The sequence below is a fragment of the Microcebus murinus genome, chromosome X, assembly GCF_040939455.1.
Source record: "Microcebus murinus isolate Inina chromosome X, M.murinus_Inina_mat1.0, whole genome shotgun sequence".
In the NCBI taxonomy this organism is placed as follows: domain Eukaryota; kingdom Metazoa; phylum Chordata; class Mammalia; order Primates; family Cheirogaleidae; genus Microcebus; species Microcebus murinus.
Genome location: NC_134136.1, coordinates 5,347,923 through 5,370,621, shown reverse-complemented (window position 1 = coordinate 5,370,621; position 22,699 = coordinate 5,347,923). Strand labels below are relative to the sequence as shown.

The 22,699-nt window shown below is 39.7% G+C and overlaps 2 protein-coding genes across 13 annotated transcripts in view; one reads left to right on the top strand and one right to left on the bottom strand.

Moving 5' to 3' along the window:
- The window catches only part of TAF1 (TATA-box binding protein associated factor 1), an 87,573-nt gene that overhangs the window by 6,938 nt on the left and 57,936 nt on the right, over positions 1-22,699 (bottom strand). For 4 of the 12 annotated variants that reach the window (XM_075999239.1, XM_075999240.1, XM_075999242.1 and 1 more), the window contains 7 exons: positions 13,718-13,785; positions 13,296-13,412; positions 9,699-9,824; positions 8,794-8,895; positions 8,363-8,519; positions 6,682-6,859; positions 2,084-3,969 (listed from right to left, as the gene is read on the bottom strand). In XM_075999239.1, coding sequence (XP_075855354.1) covers positions 3,750-3,969; positions 6,682-6,859; positions 8,363-8,519; positions 8,794-8,895; positions 9,699-9,824; positions 13,296-13,412; positions 13,718-13,785 — 968 coding nt within the window. In that variant the 3' untranslated portion in view covers positions 2,084-3,749. Of the gene's footprint in view, positions 1-2,083; positions 3,970-4,055; positions 4,060-6,681; positions 6,860-8,362; positions 8,520-8,793; positions 8,896-9,698; positions 9,825-13,295; positions 13,413-13,717; positions 13,786-22,699 lie in introns of those variants that run through there. The other 8 variants (XM_075999247.1, XM_075999245.1, XM_075999250.1 and 5 more) reach the window with 5 other exon arrangements.
- Positions 15,092-15,257, top strand: LOC142865928 (ribosomal biogenesis factor-like). Its single transcript, XM_075999498.1, has one exon. The coding sequence runs from the start codon at positions 15,108-15,110 to the stop codon at positions 15,255-15,257; it is 150 nt and encodes a 49-aa protein (XP_075855613.1). The 5' UTR covers positions 15,092-15,107.

Genomic DNA, 22,699 nt, shown 5'->3' with positions numbered 1-22,699 from the left:
CCCCCCCCTCAGTAGTTTAACACCTTATTCAAGCCCCTATTCTCATTTTCATTTTTGTCACAAAGATGATCCCTCCTATTTCAGAGGAAACTGAAACTTTGAAGTGTGAACTCCTCAAACTTCCTATCTCCCTTATCTATACACTGATCTGTAACTGCATCCATTCTTTTCTCTATCTCGGGGGAAGCAATCTCTCCTTATAAGGCAAATTTCTCTATGTTAGCTAATATCCCCTTTGTCTTCATAGGTCCTTCCAACAATTATCTTCCCTTGCTTTTTCCAGCCCTCCTCTATTGCTTTCCCCTAAGCCTATGTAAGCATACTTATCTTCCATCCTAAGACACTCCCTCTTTTATTCTTCACAGCCCAGCTTCTTAAAAGAGTAGACTATGATCTCTTGATCTCTGTTGTAACTTCCTCACCTCCCATTTGTTTCTCACACCCTGCCCCCCCCACTGCTGGCTGGATTCCAATATCACTACTTTGCTAAAACTGTTTTTGCTAGCTCAGGTCATCAGGGACCTGCTAATTGGACCAAATCCAAATGCTTTTTCTCAGGCCTGATTTTACTTTACATTTCTGTGGTAAATATGTTGTCTCCCCCCCCTCCCTTAAAACTCCTTCCTTGGTTTGAATAAATACTGCTCTTTAGGTTTTCTATTTCTCACCATCCCTAAATATTGGTGTACACTGGGATTCTATCCTCCATGCTCTTCTGACTCTGCACATATTTCCTATGTGATCTCACCTATTCCTAAGGTTGTTCAAATCCTAAGCTTTATATATACTTCAAGCTTACAGGCTTTAAACCAAGCTTAGCTGTTTCCCCTACCTTCCACCCACAACCTGTTCAGTGAATGGTATAATTTACTCATTTACCCAGTCACCTAAATCATAAAACCAGGTTCTACTATTCCCCCCCCCATTTCTAATCAGTCACCAAGATATATCTCTCATTCCATTCTTACTGTCAATACCTCAGTCATAGTTTAGGTCTCTATCATCTCTCATCTGGCATCATCCCTCTCCACTCTATTTTCATACTACTGCCAGAATGATGGCTCTAAATGAGCATTCGATTTTGAGCTTGTAATCACTACTATACTACATATGTTCCTTATTTTCCAGCCATCCGTAACCACTTGTAGTTCCATGAACATGTTTCATGCTCATAAGCATTCTGTTCCCTCTGCTTAGAACGTGCTTCCACCCTCTACCCCTATGACTATCTGGTAAATTCCTCTCTATTTTTCATGATCTTTAAAGGGTCTTCACTGTGAAGTATTTCTGTCCTTTCTCTGTAAATAGAGTTGAGAACTTCTTTCTCTCATCACAGAATCTTGTAAATAACTATTTATTGCAATGATGGCTTTTTATTAAACTTACTTATTTACATATCTATCTCTCATTCTAGACCTTAAATTCCTTGTAACCAGAGACTGTATTTTACTTCTCTATCAGCATCTGGCAGACTGCTTGATAAAAATAGGTGGCTTGGGCTGGGCGTGGTGGCTCACGCCTGTAATCCTAGCACTTTCGGTGGCTAAGGTCCGTGGATCGCTCAAGGTCAGGAGTTTGAGACCAGCCTGAGCAAGAGCGAGACCCAGTCTCTACTAAAAATAGAAAGAAATTATCTGGACAGCTAAAAAAATATATATATAGAAAAAATTAGCCGGGCATGGTGGTGCATGCCTGTAGTCCCAGCTACTTGGGAGGCTGAGGCAGGAGGATTGCTTGAGTCCAGGAGTCTGAGGTTGCTGTGAGCTAGGCTGATGCCAGGCTATATAGCCCAGGCAACAGAGCCAGACTCTGTCTCATTAAAAAAAAAAAGTGGCTTGATAATTGTTAAAATGAATGAATGAATACCATGTACCCACCCAATCTTCCAATCCAAAATTCTGAAAGCCACTTTCTATTGTTCCTCCTCCACCCCCAAATGCCAATCCTATGGATTCTATTTCCTAATGATCTCTTAAATCCATCCCCCTCCTATCCATCCCAATGCCACAGCCCTAGTTTGGACTCCTTTCCCCCTTACTTGAACTAGATTTGCTCCCCTCCAAACCATTCTCCACACTATTGCTGGAATTAAAAAAAAAATTTTATTACAAAAATAATACATACTTGTAAAAAAAATTCAAACAATACAGAAATAAAAGCACAATACCCACCCCATATACATACAAGCACATAAACCCCCTTCCTTCCAATCCCATCCCTCAGAGGTTATCATTGTGAACAGTTTAGTGTATATCCTTTCAGACCTTTTTCCTTTGCATGTACAAGTATATATAAACACACATAAATAAACACACATGGTTTTTGTCTTTTACAAAAATGGAATCACACGTCTTGTTACATATGATTGATTCTTCAATTTCTTTCTTCATTCATTCAACATACAGAAAATTTCTAAAACACAAATCTGATTATTTCACTCTTCTAGAGCTTATTTCCCATAATATAAAATTCACACTCATTAGTATCAAATGCAAAGATCTTGATGATATGATTCCTATCTTTTAGTCTCATCTCTAGCCATTCCAGCAATAAAGGACTAGAACATAAACCATCTTAAATCCTTTCTGGAACAAGGCAGGTACAAACAAACAAACAAACAAACTAGGAACACACTCTGCCATCTCTAGACTTTGGCCTTTTCACTTCGTGTTACACTCTGCCTGGACTTTTCCATCTGGCAAGCTCCTACTAATTCTTCAACAATCAGCTTAAAAATTACCTCTAGGAAGAATTCCCTGACTTTTTTTCAGACATGATCACTCCTCTATTTTCCCCTATACCTTATAGCTAGCTTCTTAATTGCACTTATCTCACAGTACTATGATGACTTATTAACATGTTTTGAATTCCACTCCCCCGTCCCCAACTTCATGGTAAGCTCTTTGGGTAAAAGAGATGTGTCTTATTTACCTTTGCACCCCAAGGATCTGGTAGAGTGCTTATCATGAAGCAGATGTTCAGTAATACCTACTGAGGATTTTGTGATTTTAGGAACATTTACTGAGTACCTACTATACACAGAACCATATCCTAAGCATGAAAAGAAACAAAAGACACAGTCTTTGCCCTAAGAAACTTACCATTTTCCTACCATTTTCCCTGGGGGGGAGGGAGAGAACACATTTACATGGCAACACATCATTTCTGACATCTAGGCTGTTTCAAAGATTTATAGTCACTTGCCTCAAATCCATTTCGGAACAAGGCATTGTATAATCAAATAAATAATAAAATAATGGGCAGTTTGTCCAATAGGTTTTTTAGTGTGGCACAGAGTCCACCAGAACCCAGTTCTCTGTCCCAGCAGAGGGGTTCTCACCTTTCCAGCCTGCAAATTAGAAAACTGAGATGATACCATGCTTGGAAAGTTTCTACTACATCAAGAGGACATAAAGTTATTAGTCCTTTCATAATTTCTCCTCCTTCCCCAGGGAAAAATTATACCAAGAGCAATAAATGGAGTTATAGGAAAACAGGAGAAGAATGAGCTCGCTCTCTCTTTTTAGTAGTGGTAGGGGGAAGGGGATTGCTAAAAGGAAGGGTAACATTGCCCCATGAAGATCAGGAGAGGTGATTTATTATCATTTACTTACTATTTTTTTAAAGGCTAAGGTGTTAATCTGGTGATTTCATGATCAGACACTGTACAAATATAAACAAATTGGGGAAAGGTGAACCACCTAGGCTGGAGAACAGGGAAGGCTGACCAAGGAGGCCCAAAGGAAGCCTCATTCATCAGAGTCCAAGTCACTGTCCCCAGCAATGGAGTGGAAATCCTCACTGTCCTCCTCGTCCTCTGACAGGTGGACCTGGCTTAGTACGCTCGGCCCAGAGCGCTGCTCTTCCTCCTCATCTTCTTCCTCCTCTGATACCTCATACCCACCGATGCTGCTGAAGCTTGTGTCTTGGGTGTTCGACTTGGGATCAGGCTCCTCATAGCTCCCATAACTGAGAAGAGAAACATGTCATCTCTCAAGCTCGGACACCGTCCTCTAGCTGACCATTCCCATTCTCAGTGCCACCAAGGGATCAACCCATCTCGCCTCCCCTGGACACTAAAGTGACTGGTTCTGGACTATTCTACATGTCTCAGAGAAAAATGGCCCTGTTCAAGAACATCAACTTGCCAACTTCATATACACAAGAACCTGAATGAAATAAACTCCCTTACAACTGAACAACGCACACTTCAGCTTACATGACCATAATGCTCTGACAGCCTCATGGTTTCATCTACCACTTACAGTAATCAATTAGTCAATAGTCCTGAAGATTCTCTCTTCAATATATCTTGTCTCTACCCTCCTTTCCATCCCTACACTGTTTGCCTTGGCTTAGTCCTTTGTTAGCTCTGGACTGCACTACTAAGTCTTCATGCCTCCAGTCTTGCTCTCCCTCCAATTACTTCTTCATACTTCTGCCAGAGTGCTCTTTATTTTTTGTTTGTTTGTTTATTCTTAATTTTACTTAAAAAAAAATCACACAAGTAATGCATGTTCACTGGTAAAAAAAATAAGAATATACACCAGAAAAAAAGAAAAGAAAAAAAAAATCACCAATAACTCTACCACCCAGAGATAATCTTTTGGTATATGACCTTCTAAATATTTTTCTATGCACTTTAGATGCTTAAACATTTTTTTTAATTTACAAAATTGGGATACTCTACATACTCTCCAGGAAATCTGCTTTTTTCACTAATGATTATAATAAACATCTTTCCATGTCAATAAACATGTCTATAGCATAATTTTAATAGCTGCATCGTATTTCACTGTATGGCTATAACATGATTTAACAGTCTCTCACCAGGACATTTAAGCTATCTGTAATTTGTCTACTATTAGAAACAATGCTGTGATAAACATCCTTTATACAAATATCTTGATGAAGGTATTTAATTATTCCCATAGAATAATTTCTTAAATGTGGAATTTTTGGGTCAAAGGGGATGTACATTTAAAAATTTTTTTATTTATAATGATAAATTGCTATACCTCTCTCCCACCCACCCCATTTTGTCAATTTACATCACCACCAGTAGTTTAAGAATGTCTTCCCCCACCCTTATATCCTTTCCAACACTGGGCATTATCATTCATTTTAATCGTCACCAATTTGATAGGAAAAAAATTGCGCTTCATTGTTTTTCTTATTGCATTTCTTTGATTATTAGGGAAGTTACTTTTTCATATATTTATTGGCTGTTTGCATTTATTTTGTGAATTATCAGTTCATTCCTTTTGTCCATTTTTCTTTTGGGGTACAGAGTAATCTTTCTAAAATGTAAATCTGATCATACTATTTTCATTCACTGCCTGCCCAAAACTTTCAGGTCCATCATAATTTGACCCTTACCTACCTCTTTAAATTGTTTCTATCACATGGATCATAGATTTTACACGGATCAATCAAAAGCTCCAGTCACACTGAGTAACTCGTGTTTTCTAAAAGTGTTTCATGTCTTTGTGTTTTCACACATGCTATTCCTGACATCCGGAATGCCCTTTGCTTTCTTCTTCATCTAGCTAATTCCTATTCATATTTGGCTCAGTTTCCTTCCCTGACCAGGTCCCCTACCCCACCTCTACCCAAGTTCCAAAAAACCCCGTGGTTGCCTATTACAACACTTTTCATGTTACACTATGATTGCCTATTTATCTGCTTTAGGTTACCTGCTAGACTGAACTCCCTGAAGGAAAGGATCACATATTAGTTTTTATACTTATGATAAATATTTGCTGAATGAATAAATTCTAACTGCCTGCTGACTAGATGTATCATATGTACATTAAGTCCAACATGTCCAAAAGCCAAATCCATTTTCCCTCCTTTCCCACCCTATTTAATACCTGTTCTTTCCCTTTCCTACCTCAGTGACATTCTCATTCATTATTTATCTGACCTCTTTACCTCCTAAATCTAATTGATCTACCTTCTAAATAGCTCTTGAATATGTCTCTTCATTTTCCCCTTGCTCCTGACAGATCCCAGTTGATATCCTCATCATCTGTTGCACATTGCCCTAAGAGTTATTTCACATACAAATTGGATATTACTTTCTTTTCATTAAACTGATGATTTCTATTACCTATGAGATAAAACCCCTATGTCTTAGCATGCCATTGAAGTTCCTCCATAATATAATCCTTTGCTACTTCTGGCACCTCAATTCCCCAACAACCTCCCTTTGCTCAACGTACTTTGTATTGTATTTCTGTGCCTTTGAACATACTATTCATCTATAAAGATCTCCTTACCTGCTGCCACTATTGTCTTCTTAGCAGACTCCTATTCATCCTTTAAGGCCCAGTTCAAATGTTTTCTTATCTCTGAAACTTTCCCTGATTACTTTAAGCAGAGTGAGGCACTCTCTCCTCAGTGGTGCCTTGGCACTTTGTACTTACTTATGTATGCTATAGCACTTATCACGTTATATTTGTAATGATTTATTTGTGTCAGTCTTTTCCACTAGACTGTGAGCTCCTCAGGGGCAGGACATGTCTTGCTCCTCTGTATATCCCCAGGGCCTAGCACAGTGCCTGGCCCTAGTAGGTGCTCAGAAAATGTTTGATGGATGAAAGTAAACTGATGCTGGGCCCTCTGACATCATAGCTGGGCACTGATGCCACAGCCCTGTAGCATGTTGCTGCTGATTACCTGATGTTGCTATCCTCCAAACCATGGGAAGCCTCCCCACCGTCTCCCTCATAGGACATCATGCTTTCTTCATTTTCCATGCCCATCCTTGTGTTCTCCTGAAGCATGCGGGGCTGTTTGGGTCTTATCCCACCAGATCCCACATCAGAGTCACTTCCACTTTCACTCAGCTGGATAGCTGTAAAGAAAGACAGATCCTGGTTTATAAAGAGATAAGCTTGGCCAGGTGAGGTGGCTCACGCCTATAATCCTAGCACTCTGAGAGGCCGGGGAGGGAGGATTGCTTGAGCCCAGGAGTTTGAGGTTGCTATGAGCTACATTAATGCCACAGGACTGTAGCCTGGGAAACAGAGCAAGACTCTGTCTCAAAAGACAAGGAGAAAAAAAAAAAGAGAGATAAGCTTGACAAAATTAACATCTTCGGCTTGGTCTTCTAAAACTAGTCGCTCTCATACATCTACGCAGGCATCTTGCCTGTACTTCTCACCTCAAAGACCTAGGATCAACAGTGGCAAGATGTAATTTAGAAACTGAATTCTTTACAATTTCCTTTTTTTTTTTAATTTTTATTTTTTTTTGAGACAGAGTCTCACTTTGTTGCCCAGGCTAGAGTGAGTGCCATGGCATCAGCCTAGCTCACAGCAACCTCAATCTCCTGGACTCAAGCAATCCTCCTGCCTCAGCCTCCGAAGTAGCTGGGACTATAGGCATGTGCCACCATGCCCAGCTAATTTTTTTCTATATATATATTAGTTGGCCAATTACTTTATTTCTATTTATAGTAGAGACGGGGTCTCGCTCTTGCTCAGGCTGGTTTCGAACTCCTGAACTCAGCAATCCGCCCGCCTCGGCCTCCCAGAGTGCTAGGATTACAGGCGTGAGCCACTGCGCCCGGCCTACAATTTCCTTTCTCCATCTCAGTCCAACCTGTTTTTTTTTTTTTTTCTAATATTTCCTCTGCCATTGCCATTAATCCACTAAATATCCCAAAACGGGATCTTTTTTCTTACTTTTCCCTCCCTGTTGCCACACGTAACACTTTGTTCTCATCTTTAAGAAGTATCCAAATCGGCCGGGCGCGGTGGCTCACGCCTGTAATCCTAGCTCTCTGGGAGGCCGAGGTGGGCGGATTGCTCGAGGTCAGGAGTTCAAAACCAGCCTGAGCAAGAGCAAGACCCCGCCTTTACTATAAATAGAAAGAAATTAATTGGCCAACTGATATATATATATATAAAAAAAATTAGCCGGGCATGGTGGCGCATGCCTGTAGTTCCAGCTACTCGGGAGGCTGAGGCAGGAGGATCGCTTGAGCCCAGGAGTTTGAGGTTGCTGTGAGCTAGGCTGACACCATGGCACTCACTCTAGCCTGGACAAACAAAGTGAGACTCTGTCTCAAAAAAAAAAAAAAAAAAAAAAAGTATCCAAATCAAAGCTGTTACTTAGGCATTGCCTTTTCCACTGCCGTCTTTTGCATTTCCTACTACACTGTTTCTTTACTTTCTCTAAAGCTAATGAATATGATCATCCTATGTGAGAGTGCTTAGTCCTCTTAGGTCTGTTAATGGAGCCTGAATAAAAGCAGCAGTTTCTGATAAAAACCTATGTGGACAACAGCTTCCTACCCAGTCTTGAGGGTGCTATGATGAACTATATAGGAACAGAAGCAATGATTAAGACTTACCGGAGAAAGGATTATCTCCTTCTTCATCACTCCCAGCATCTTCCTCATCATCTTCTCCTTCAGACATAAGCAAATCCTCATATAGGACACTGGCTTGAGGCTGTTGCACAGTTCCTTCTTCTTCATCTGCAAGATCACCATCTCCATCTTCACCTTCCTGAATGAGACCAGTTGGGGGTCAAAGCCCTATCAATTAACCAAGCAAGAGACCAGAAGCCACCACCAGGAACCCCCCCTCCCTCGCTGCCTCACAAGAAGTTAAGTAATTTCGGTGGATAGACTTGTTTAGCTGGTTCCAAGGATTAAAGCCAGATTGGGGCTCACTATGGAGACCCTCTGATATCACCTAGGGATTTGGCCTGCCCTGTACTGTTGGGGCTCCTAACATGTAAGGGTGTAATGTAACCATAGCTTTCTGTAAGCATACTCACTGGGGCTGGAGTCTTAGGTTTCCCATCCTCCTCCTCATCATCATACCCTTCAATATCTACATCAGAGTCTTCCTCGCCCAGCCTACCTCGGCCCTGGCGCATCTGAGTAAGGAACACAAATAGCACATCATTGAGGGACGTGCCTGTAGGAGGAGTTAACCAAGGGCTCTCACCCAGGATGGATGCTCCTCCCTGATATCCCAGCCAACCCCACTGTTAGTGGGGGCTGTTTACACAGCTCAAGGCATGTGCACTTTCCCCCATTCTTTGGAAATCATGGCCAAGGTAAAAAAACCCCAAAGAACAGGAAAGTCCTTAGCCTACTCTTACTGTATCAAGGAGACTCTTCCTTTCTAACTAAGCTTTCCTTATAGCTTGTGCTGCACTCTTTGGGATAGAAAAATCCTCCTCAGTTTCACACTTTCCAATGGAACCCTGGCTAAGAAAAGCTATAGGATTTCTGGCTTTAGACTAGGAATATCTTCTGATACCTCTAGAAAAAGCCAATTTTTAAAATTTAATTTTATAAATAATTTTAATTTAGATTTTAAGATTCGTATAATAAAGTAGCAGGCCAATTATTTTGAACTCTGAATGCAGTTAGCCTTTCTAGTCACCTGTCAGGTTACTCTGGTGCCTCATATACTTTTATACTTTTTTCACACTTGTGCCTTCCTTGAAGTTCTACTGTACCTGACTCTGCCCATAGTGACAGACAGAAGACAATGCCAGTCATGTAACCCGCCACCATCCCACTTTGAAATCATTATTTCTAAGCCTTCATTCCCAGGGCCAAGGGGCCCAGCCATCCTTGATGTATGTCACATATCACCATTACCACTCCCCCGCCCCCACCTCCAGGCATACTAACAATCTGGCAAAGAGAAAAAGTGAACACATCCTACCTGTGTTACTTGTTTTTCTGGAGTGGCAGTGGGAATATCCAGGACAGACATATTACTCTCATCTTGAAATACAGAGGCATCTCTAGACATACTGAGGGATGTGTTGGTATCATACAAATCAGGAGGCTGTGGCACAAAACATACAACTTAGTTTCTCTCTAAGAAAGGGGAAAAAATATATAGATAACTCCCCTTTAGAGCATTCACTGCAGAGAAAGGTCATGCAGAGCAATCCAGTTAAAGAGAAAACATAGTTTGGCATAGTTTTACGGTAAGTTTTAGGAATCTTACAAATGTTGCCTATTCTAAGCAGATAAAGCACCTGATGTATGTGATCAAAAGCCTGAAGCAGAAATGCATCAAAGCCATGGAACAATTTTATGTTCTAACAGCCTTTCTGGTCAACGACCTAGTTTTTTCTAAGCCTTGTCTTAGTGTTTTAGGCCCAAGGTTTCAATGAGTGCTATTTTCATTGTTTGATTTAGAGACATTTAAGAGAAATGGGATAAAAAAGTTCAATTCCAACAAGAGAATGGAATGCTTTCATAGTTTATGAGCTTGTTAGAGGGTGCTATGAAGCAAAATGGTGTGGTGAAAAACCACAGGCTTTTGAGTAAACTGCCCTGGGTTTGAGTTCTGGCTCTAATACTTACTAGCTGAGCAACTTTAACAAATTACTTGACATCTCTAAGCCTTGGTTTCCTCAACTGTAAAACATGGATGATAATGTCTATCTCATAGGGTTGTTGTGAGAATTAAGAGATATGTGTAAGCTCCTTACCCAATGCCCGGTACTCAAATTATAGATCCCTTCCCTCTTCTCTCCCCTGAAAAGAATAGGGATTTAGCAAATGGGCTATTCAGTGTCAGGAGGGACTAGATAAAATGCTCACAATACAATATAAAGTGAAACGAACAAGACACGAAACCACATTGACAAATTTCATTTTTAAAGTGTGTTTATTCCTTTCACTTGAATGCTTAGAAAATAAAAAATAAAATAAAAATGTGTCTATAAACATAAACACATATATACCACAATAATGAAAGAAATGAATCAAAATATTTACAATGGTTGACGTTCTGAGTGGTAGAAATGATTACAGGTAACTTATTTCATGTTTGTATTTTCCAGTTTTCCCCAATGAATGTTACTTTTACCAACAAAAACTCTTTGTTTTGTTTGGAGACAGGGTCTTGTTCTGTCGCCTGGGCTACAGTGCAGTGGCATCATCATAGCTCATTGTAACCTTCAATTCCTGGGCTGAAGGGATCTTCCTTGTCTCAGCTTCCCAAGTAGCTGGGACTGTAGGCATATGCCATTACATCTGGCTATTTGTTCTATTTTATCGGTCTTACTCTTGCACAGGCTAGTCTCAAACTCCTGGCCTCAAGCAATCCTCCTGCCTTGGCCTTCCAAAGTGCTAGGATTATAGGCATGAGCCACTGCACCTAGCCCACTTTGTTTCCACCATTTTAAAAGGTGAAAGTAAGGTATGATTACTGTCATGCTTTTATACAACCCAGAATTATATTAGGGCAGGTTTAAACTTTTACAAACACTCTCTAAAATATTTGAGTTTTAGAGTAATAAAGAGTAAGGACAGTAACTCATGTGCATCTTAAGTTAAGAGGCAATGAGTTGGACTTACTATCTCAAACTGTGTATGTGTGAATAAAGGGAATGATGAAAGGTAACCCGGAGTAATGAAGCAGTACTATCTAATCCTACTCTTCATAGGAAACCCTCTAACTGCATCAAACAAGAGCTACTGCTCAAGAGGGAGAACAGTTGAAGGTTTTCCTCAGCCATTTGAGGTAATGGGGGAGGGGGAGGGAAGAAAGGAAGAGGACTTTTGGGTTCAAGGCTTTGACTCACCAAAGGACTAGGATTAGGCTGTCCTAGAAATGAGCAAACCATGTGCCACTCAGTGGCTAGACTCTCCTGGGGAATGATGACTAATACCCAGGCTTTAACTTACCAGAAAGTGCCTTGTGGAAGCTGTGGGCCTATTAGCAAATAAGGCCTTCCTGGGCAACATCACTCACCCAAGCCCCCTTGACCCAATCTGCCCACACACTCCAAAAGCCTTTCCTTGTTCTGGGCCTTGAAGTAGTATCTGAGGGTTCTTTATACCTGGCCCCTCAGTAACCTAGGTTTTGGGATGAAAGAGAGAGTAAAAGATAGATAGGGAGAGTCCATGAACGAGATATAGAGACAGCAATAATCCAATAGAGATCACATAGGTTGCATTATCAGTTCAGAGTGAAACCTAGGTAGAATGAGAAAAAATTTTCTATGGGAAATGGGAGAGTTCTGTATTAAAATATTTGGTTAAATCTGAAAGAGCTTTTCAGAACTTTATAGACAACTTTCATAAGGAAAAAGAAACAAATATTTACTGAATATTACTATGTGTCTGGCAAAGTTAACTCATTTAATGTTTTCTTTTTCTTTTTTTTTGAGACAGAGTCTTCCTCTGTTGCCCAGGCTAGAGTGCTGTGGCATCAGCCTACCTCACAGCAACCTCAAAACCCTGGGCTCAAGCAATCCTACTGCCTCAGCCTCCCGAGTAGCTGGGACTACAGGCATGCACCACCATGCCCAGCTACTTTCTTTCTATTTGTAGTACACACGGGGTCTCACTCTTGCTCAGGCTGGTCTTGAACTCCTGAGCTCAAGTGATCCTTCTGCCTCGGCCTCCCAGAGTGCTAGGATTACAGGTGTGAGCCACTGTGCCCGGCCAACTCATTTAATGTTTACAACAATCTTAAAAAGTAGATTTTAGAGAAAAGGAAACAGAGAGGTTAACTTAACTTTCCAAGATGACACAGCTAGACAGTAGCAGAGCTAAGACTCAAACCCAGGCCTGTTTTATGTCAAAACTTATGTACTTTCCATTCTACCATAATGCCTCCAATACAGACATCAAGCACCAGTTATATAGTCTATTAAGTTCTATTCTTCAAATATGCCAACCCTCTAAGAGTATAGTATAGGGAAAATATACTCTTAGTTTATTCAAGGGTTCAGTCAGACCAGAAAGACTAAAAATTTCATATTCATCCTGCTCTCTTGTCTTTTTTCATGTAAACTTAAGAACATTATAAATATTACCTGTCTTCCTTTACTAGGAGAGGGAGTTAATTCAGGAAAATGGGTGACATCTGAGCTACAGTGAGATACCTCTGAGGGAATGAGTGGAACAATGTGTTCCATGTCTATAACTGAGAAGCCTACATTGCAGGGATGCCCTAGAGCCCCCAGATTCAAGGTCAAAAGAACTCTAGAGATTGTGAGAGGATGCCTATGGCTACAGTAGTCAGGAATCTGCTACTCACAAATACTGCCTACACAACTAATGCCCAACCCCGCTCATTCATCCCACAGCTGCCTCCTCTGGATTCAAAAAGGCCACCAAGACCGATGGCCCTCACTCACCTTAGCCTTTGAGAAGACAAGAAAGCACACGAAAGGCATATGAAGAGGAAGGACAGAGAAGAATGGTATCTCAGTAAATAGATCTGTTAACATGCTCCCAATTTCCCAAACCAATAAGAAAACTGTAAGAGGAAGTTCCTAGTCCTCAGACTCACCTGAGGTGTATAGGGCCCTGGGGTCATTGGATCCAGGCTTTCTAATTCTGCTTCCTCCAAAGCTGCTTCTTTAGCGGTACAAATATCCTTCTCAAGTTGAGTCAAATGCTCATCATACTGAGAAATAAAATTAATACATTTGTTCAACATGTATTTTAAACACTGGGGATAGAAAAGTAAAAAAAAAAAAAAAAAAAAAAAAAACAGACAAAAATATCCCTGCCTTCATGGAGTTTATATTCTAGTGGCAGTACACAGATAATGATCAAAATAAATAAAACAGGGAAGAAAACACGAGATGCAGAGAGGGTGGAGGGGGCAGGATGCTACATTTTAAAACAGGATAGGCAGGGAAGGCTTCTCACTCAATAAAAGGATTTCAGAAAGCTAGATTACAAGGGGATCTTTTCTTTACCACCTACCTCAGTCAATGTCTGGTAACAGACGTTCACAATCTCCTGAGCAGTCTTAGTGTACTGACTCTCAGGCCCTATAAATGAAATAAGAAAGTGTCATTATCTTTGCAGACTTTAGTTCCAGAATTTTACATTCTGTCACCAGTAGTGTCCCATTATCCTAGACCTAGAAAAATCATGCTTCAGCTTTTTTTTAACTTTTGGTTTTTCTTTATTCTAATTTAAAATGTTTAAATTACTTTAGACTTTTCTTTGTTTTCACCAGGTTTACTTCCAAAGTGCATGCTTCAGCTTTAACTTGGACTCTTGTACTTTTAGAGGTAAAAATTTCAAAAACATACCAAAATTGACTAATATAATGAACTCCCATGTACTCATTAGCCAGCTTCAAAGATTATCAACTTATGGCCAATCTTTTTTCATTTATATTTCAACTTTTTAGATCTCTCCCAAATTATTTTGAAGCAAATTCTAGCATCATTTCATCTATACATTGTTCAGTACATATCTCTATGGATGCTTTTAGAAAATAATTATATATGATACTATAATGGTAGATACATGTCATTACACACTTGTCAAAACCCATAGAATGTACAACACCAAGAGTGAGCCCCCATGTAAACTATGGACTCTGGGTGATAATGATTTGTCAGTAGGTTCATTGATTGACACAACTAATATACCACTCTGATGCAGGATATTGATAGTTGGGGAGGCTGTATATATCTGGGGATAATACGTACACTTTTCTGTGTATCTCAATAAAAAAACCTTAGTTGACAACATTTAACAATTGGAAGATTTCACATAAAATCTAAATTCTGGCTTCTCTTAGAAAATCAAAAGATGTGGCAATACAGGATCAGCGTTCTCATAAGGTACAAAGTGGGAGCTGAGAAGCAGCTGCTCCTTTTAGAAAGGGCATGTGTTCTGTGTTCCCCAGGTTACCACAGTCCTTACCAGGTCCATTTATACCTTAACTCATTTATACTGAAAGCATTTGAGTTTTTAATCCCTGCCTTAAATGCTTTATAATATTATTTAATACACTGTTCATAAGACAATTTCTCAGTGCCTTTTATGTGTCAGGCATTAGAAATTACAGAAATTTGTGAGATATAGGCCATATCCTCAGGAATTTCATAGTCTAACGTACAGTAAAAGATACACTGTAAATAAATACGGCAATACAATGCAGTGAAAAAGTACATACAGAGGCACAAAAGAGAAAGTGGCCAATTCTAGGAAGAGGGGAGGAAGAATCAGCAAAAGCTTCACAGAGGAGGTGATCCCTGAATTAAACCTGTTTATCAGGATATAAAGGATAAAAAAGGCGTGCAGATGACATCACCTGGGGCTTAAGAAGGTGCACGAGGATATCCAAGGTCTGACAATGGCCAAGAAAAAATTAAAAGGGCAGAAGTCCAGGAATGTATTTCACATAGCCAGCCAAAAAAACTTTAAGGCTAAAAACAAAGCAAAACCAGTTACCACTAATCTTAAGAAGACTGTGGAAATGATTTTAGACAAAAAGCAAATCTGAGCAATTTTCTTATTTAAGTTCAAATTGGGCTGTAAAGCAGTGGAGACAACTCACAACATCACTAACAAACGTACGGTGCAGTGGTGGTTCAAGAAGTGTGGCAAAGGAGATGAGAGCCTTGAAGACGAGGAGTGCAGTAGCTGGCCATTAGAAGTTGACAACAATCAGTTGAGAGCAATAACTGAAACTGATACTCTTAAAATTACACAGGAAGTTGCTGAAGAACTCAATGTCAACCGTTCTAGTCATTTGGCATTTGAAGCAAATTAGAAAGGTGAAAAAGCTTGAAAAGTCAGTGCCTCATGAGCTGACCGAAAATCAAGAAAATCATTGTCTTGAAGTGTCATCTTCTCTAATGAACCATTTCTCGATCAGATTGTGACATGCGACAAAAAAGTGGATTTTATACTACCATCGGCGATGACCAGCTCAGTGGTTGGACCAAGAAGCTCTAAAGCACTTCCCAAAGCCAAACTTGCACCACAAAATCATGATGAGTCATTGTTTGTTGGTCTGCTGCCGGTTTGATCCACTACAGCTGTCTGAATCCCAGGGAAACCATTACATCTGAGAAGTATGCAAAGCAAATCAATGAGATGCACCGAAAACTATAACGCCTGCAGCTGGCACTGGTCAACAGAAAGGGCCCAATTCTTCTCCACAACAACACCTGAGCACAGGTCACACAACCAACGCTTCAAAAGTTGAACCAATTGGGCTATGAAGTTTTGCCTCATCTGCCATATTCACCTGACCTTTCACTAACCGACTACCACTTCTTCAAGCACCTTAACAACTTTTTGCAGGAAAGCACTTCCACAACCAATAGGATGCAGAAAATGCTTTCCAAGAGTTTGTGGAATCCAAAGTACGGATTTTTACGCTACAGGAATAAACAAAGTTATTTCTCCTTGGCAAAAAAAAAAAAAAAAAAAAAAAGGATAAAAATATACTACATGGATTTCAAATTATACTACAAAACTACAGTAACCAAAACAGCATGGTAATGGCATAAAAACAGACACATAGACCAGTGGAACGGAACAGAGAACCCAGAGAAAAATCCACACACTTATAATCAACTCATTTTCAACAAAGATACTAAGAATGTACACTGAGGAAAGGACACTTTCTTTATGGTGCTGGGAAAACCAGATATCCATATGTAGAAGAATAAAATTAGATCCCCATCTTACACCATATACAAAAATCAACTCAAATGGATTAAAGATGAATGTAAGACCTGAAACTATGAAAGTATTAGACAGAAACACTGGGGAAATGCTACAGGATGTTACTCTGGGCAAAGACTTTTTGGGTAAGACCTTACAACACAGGCAACAAAAGCAAAAATAGACAAATGGGATTACACCAAGCTAAAAAGGTTCTGCATAGCAAAGGAAACAATTAACAAAGACACAACCTACAGAATGAGAAACTATCACCCTCCAACAAAAGGCATCTTACAGATTTCCTTTTCTACCTTCTCCACCTCTTCCCCCCCCCTTTTTAAATAAAAGAATCTGGAAACAAAACAAAAAGAATAGTTTCAGTGATAAGACTATATCTTAAGTTTCTGGAATTCTGATCATTTGGGGCCACCAGTAGGTTGGTCTCAAAATACTGATGGAGATAGACTACAAAAGTTATCAGACAAGCTTGCATATTGATGGTAATGCATGCTAGAGAAAACAGAAAGGCTGCATATAGGTTACATGTCTCCTTCACTGAGACAGTACACCACCAGTTTCTTAACAGTATATGCTGGCTCTTCCTACCTATAGGGAATATCCCAGCCTACACATTAATAATTCAGCCTTTATTCTCCTTTAGTTTTGAAACCTAAACATAAAACCAACCTCTAAATATCTCAATTCTCTCATTTTAGAAGAAAAGGAAAGGTTAGTTTTATATATTTGCAAAGTTTCCCTCTTACTTTAAACCACTTTGAAGATGAGACCTCTTTCCTACCCATTTTCTTTGCAACATACGACTCTAAAGAAATACCCACTAATAATAACTCTAGAATATTTAAAAAAGCATATTTACTTACATAGCTGATAAACCTGTCTATGTCTTTTTCTTTTTTTTTTTTTTCTTTGAGACAGAGACTCGCTGTCTTGCCCGGACTAGAGTTCTGTGGCATCAGCGTAGCTCACAGCAACCTCAACTCCTGGGGGTCAAGCGATCCTCCTGCCTCAGCCTCTTGAGTAGCTGGGACTACAGGCATGCGCCACCATGCCTGGCCAATATATATATATTTAGTTGTCCAGCCAATTTCTTCCTATTAGAGACGGGAGTCTTGCTCTTGCTCAGGCTGGTCTTGAACTCCTGAGCTCAAATGATCCGCCCACCTCGGCCTCCAAGAGTGCTAGGATTACAGGTGTGAGCTACCACCTCCAGCCTGTCTTTGTCTTTTGATTACTGGCTATTTGTGCCTTAACAGTTTTAGAAAGTCCACGCTCTCAAGTGTTACAAGGGTTTCTTATTACACTATTATATGCAAAGTAGCACGGAAGTCTTTTTAATGAAACACTGTGGTGGAGTTAACATAGTAGATAAAAATATCCAGATGCTTTCTTTTCCTACCGTGTTTCCCCGAAAATAAGACAGGGTCTTATGTTTATTTTTCCTCAAGAAGACACCCTAGGGCTTATTTTCAGAGGATGTGTTATTTTTTTTTAAGTACGGTACAACAATCTACATTTATTAAAATAGAGTTAAGTCATCTTCTTCTGGAACATCATCATAACTCTCCAAACTCCGAATTCCATCCTGAATTTCTTACAACTATTTCCTTTGGAACCATGAGCCCCAATCTCTCATGTGAAGCAACAGAGCTCTCATGGGGCAGATGAGAAGGGCTGCTCATCTTCTTTACTGCTCCACGATGACATGCATGGGTTGTGCAGATATGCTGCGTAGCCATACCCATCACTAGGTCTTATTTTCAGGGTAGGGCTTCTATTGTGCAAATGCTTAGAAATTCTGCTAGGGCTTATTTTATGGGTAGGTCTTATTTACGGGGAAACACGGTACCTCTATCAGGACTTCTTGGAGTGATAATGAGAGAAAGACTCATGAACCCCCTGGAATTGTAAACAGAATTCTGTATAAATATAATACATTTTTTGGTAGAAGATCCATGGTTTTTCATGAGTCACAAAGGGGTCCATAACCATCTCCATGAAGCTAAAAACACTGCTCTACATTCTGCAGCAGTCAAGAGCTTGCCAAAAGTAGGATGATCAGATATAGGTTTTATACCTTAGAAAGAAATGCGGAGCCCAGTACATACAAAGACAATAGTGCCTCTATGGGAATAATAAAGGTGATGGGGCTACTGTGGGCAGAAAAAGATTAACCACTTTGGTACGAGCGTTGACTATAGTAGTCAAAAGCCACAGATGAACGCGCACAGCCAAGCGTCGACTTTAGCCGACAGTTGTGATATGACTTTTCTAATTTTTCATTTATCAAAATAAAATTGTGAACATTTAAAAACATAATGAAAACATATATGTATATGTTACCTATTCTGATTTACATTACAAGTAAAGCTGCCTCTAAAGTAAAACAAGCTTTCCTCATCACATGAGAGCAAAATGGATTCATCGTCAATGGACAGCACAAACTATCATGCGGACTGTGAGTGCCGGCTGTGGGCAAGGTGTTGTGGCCGGTGAGCGCCGTACTGAAGTGGTTAAAGAGAAACTGAATCCCAATTTCCCAGTCCCTAAAGGGTTATTATAAAGCAAATCAGAATTAAGTTATAAAGAATAATTTCAAGACTAACACCAAAATGAATATGAAAGATAAGGTTATCTATAAATTATCACAGTGCCCAATAGAATACCTACTTACACGAAAAATGTTTTTCTAAGTATATTTTGCTTTCTCTCTGTCTGTCTCTCTTTGTATTAAATCATGGCCAAAGTAACTGTAAATGTCTTATTGAAAAACATATTTATTTATACTTTGCCTCATACCAAATAAGGATTGGCAGAGCCTATAGAATCACATATAATTCAATGTAAATGTCCTTAAATAGTGGTAATTCCAATGACAGCTTTGGAAAGTTGATATTCCACCAAAATCAAGAAAATCCCTTTTGTCGTTTCTAAGTTAATTTCCTTCTGTATAGTGATGTGAGGAAAAGAAAAGTTATAAGCTTCATGGTTCTAGTTAGAAGGGGAAAGCAAGCATTATTACAACTAGCTATCTGATAGGTTTTAGAGAATAACACCAGTCAAATTGGTGAGCAGTACTGGGTTAACAAGGAGAAGAGGAGATTTGTGATCAATCCTAGGCTCACATTTCCCTTGAGAACTCTTCTACAAATACTAAAAATAACTCCTTCCTAAGAAAATAAGTACTCTGCCCAAAAAAGCATAATTTATTACCTTGATAGTGAATGGTGCGGGGGATACGCATTTGTTCCAATGCGAATCATTAGAATTAAAAAATAAAATCTTAGTAGCATTAGAAAGCTTTTAAAAAATTAGTGCCAGGCTGGGCATGGTGGCTCACGCCTGTAATCCTAGCACTCAGGGAGGCCGAGGCAGGCAGATTGTTTGAGCTCTACCAAAAATATAAAGAAATTAATTGGCCAACTAAAAATATATAGAAAAAATTAGCCAGGCATCGTGGCGCATGCCTGTAGTTCTAGCTCCTCGGGAGGCTGAGGCAGGAGGATCGCTTGAGCCCAGGAATTTGAGGTTGCTGTGAGCTAGGCTGACGCCACAGCACTCTAGCCCAGGCAACACAGTGAAACTCTGTCTCAAAAAAAATAAAAATAAAAATATCAGTGCCAGGTTTAAAAAAAAGAGAACAAAATCTGTGCAGCGAATTCCCAAAGAATTTAGAATTACTAAATTCGATTATGCATATTCCACAGATCCCAATGAGCTTTTGTTTCCCAATTCTTAGATATTTATTTCAAACTAGATCCAGAACAAGTAAAGAGTAAAGAAAAGTGAATTTAACCTTTCACACTATAGCTAGGCTTCCTACATTATGTAGGATGAGGATCAGATATAAATTAAGATGTTTAGTTTCCAAGATAAGAGGTTCAGTCTCTCAAGCCAGAGTAACAAAATCTCACTCAGAATCTGGACTAGAAATTTAAGAAGGCAGAAACTATCCAGAGGGGTGAGATAATAAATCTCACTGGCCACAGGGTTAGCACTTAGCAACTTAAAAAAAAAAAAAAAATATATATATATATAGAGAGAGAGAGAGAGAGACAGACAGACAGACAGACAGACAGAGATAGCCTTGGCTAAATACATATGTCATCAATTAGAATAACCAGATATATACCTCAAAACACCTTTTCCTATAGAGTAAAATTTGTAATAGGGTTTAATTCTTTGGTTTTCTTTCTTTTTTTGAGGTATAGAGTCTCACTGTGTTGCCCTGGGTAGAGTGCAGTGGCATCATCGTAGCTCACTGCAACTTCAAACTCCTGAGCTCAAGCAAATCCTCCTGCCTCAGCCCGTGCTAAGATTACAGGCATGAGCCACCACACCTGGCCTTGACTCTTCATTTTTAAGTACCTACTATAAATAAGCCATGTACAGTACCAGTCTCTGGTAATATAAAAATAAAAAACAAAAGCAGGCCAGGCACCGTGGCTCACGCCTGTAATCCTAGCTCTCTGGGAGGCCAAGGCGGGAGGATCACTCAAGGTCAGGAGTTTGAAACCAGCATGAGCAAGAGCGAGACCCTGTCTCTACTAAAAACAGAAATAAATTAATTGGCCAGCTAAAAATATATAGAAAAAATTAGCCAGGCATGCTGGTGCATGCCTGTAGTCCCAGCTACTCGGGAGGCTGAGGCAGAAAGATTGCTTGAGCCCAGGAGTTTGAGATTGCTGTGAGCAAGGCTGATGCCATGGCACCCTAGCCTGGGCAACAGAGTGAGACTCTGTCTCAAAAATAAATAAATAAATAAATAAAAGCAAAAGCAAAAGTAAAACAAGAGATAGGTCCTTGTTTTTGATATCCTGTAAGGCCTCATGGAAGATACATACATACAAACAAACTCATAATTTCAAAAGTACAAAGTACCAAGGAACTGTAGAGAAAAGAGTTACTGTGTCAGAGAAGGAGGCATTATTAACAGTTCATTAAAATTGCTCCCATCCAGTCAACGATGATACACTAACTGCCAAATACAATTAACATTTTTCAGACTTGACCTTAGCAGCCCTCTGTTACATTTGAAACTGATAATCACTTCTTCCTTTTTTTTTTTTTTTTTTTCGTTTCCCATGCTTCTGCAGGAAGAGACTTCTTCCTTCAAACTCTCTCTAATGCCATGTCTTCTACAGTACCACTCTACACTCTTTCCTAGTACTATACCACTATCTTTGGCCACTAATTTAATCATTCAACAGCTATTCAGTGAACGTCTACTACGTGCCACGCATTATCCTAAGTAACAGAGATATAAGGCGGACATGGTCCCTGCCTTCATGGAACTTATAGCAACTAAATTCTTATGAGATTTAAGCCACTAAATCTACTGGTGCCCATTTTTCTTTCTATATCCTTTGCCCAACTCTACATGATACCAACTACAATAACTTACATAGGATAAACATGGGGGGAAGTTAACATTGATTTATATCCCTCATGGTAAAGTTCTATTTTAAAATACATTACAAGGCTGGGTGTGGTGGCTCACGCCTGTAATCCCAGCATTCTGGGAGGCCGTGACAGGTCGACTGTTAGAGCTCAGGAGTTTGAGAAGACCAGCCCGAGCAAGAGCGAGACCCTGTCTTTACTAAAAAAAAAAAAAAAAAAAAAAAAAAATAGAAAGAAATTAGCTGGACCACTAAAAAACAAACCCCAAAACATACATACATACATACATACATATATATATATAAAACAAATAAAATTAGCTGGGCATGGTGGCGCATGCCTATAGTTCCAGCTACTTGGGAGGCTGAGGCAGGAGGATTGCTTGAGCCCAGGAGTTTAAGGTTGCTGTGAGCTAGGCTGGCGCCACGGCACTCTAGACCGGGCAACAGAGTGAGACTCTGTGTCAAAAAGTAAGTAAGTAAATAAATAAATAAAATACATTACAGAAACTTTAGCCCTGACATACAAAGTTTATTTGTCCCCTTGTCTCCTTTTTCTTTTAACAAATATAATCTTCATTTCACAAATATGCTTTCAAAAAGTGGATTTTCTCGTAGACTTAATATTTTCTGGTACATACTTCTTTAGTAATCTTTTTTTTTCTGAAACAGGGTCTTACACTGTTGCCCAGGCTAGAGTGCGTTGGCTTCATCACAGGTCACTGCAACCTAAAACTCCTAGGTTCAAGCAATCCTCCTAATTCAGCCCCCCAAGTAGCTGGGACTACAGGCATGCACCACCATGCCCAGCTAAGTTTTTTTTTTTTTTTTTTTGAGACAGAGTCTCACTTTG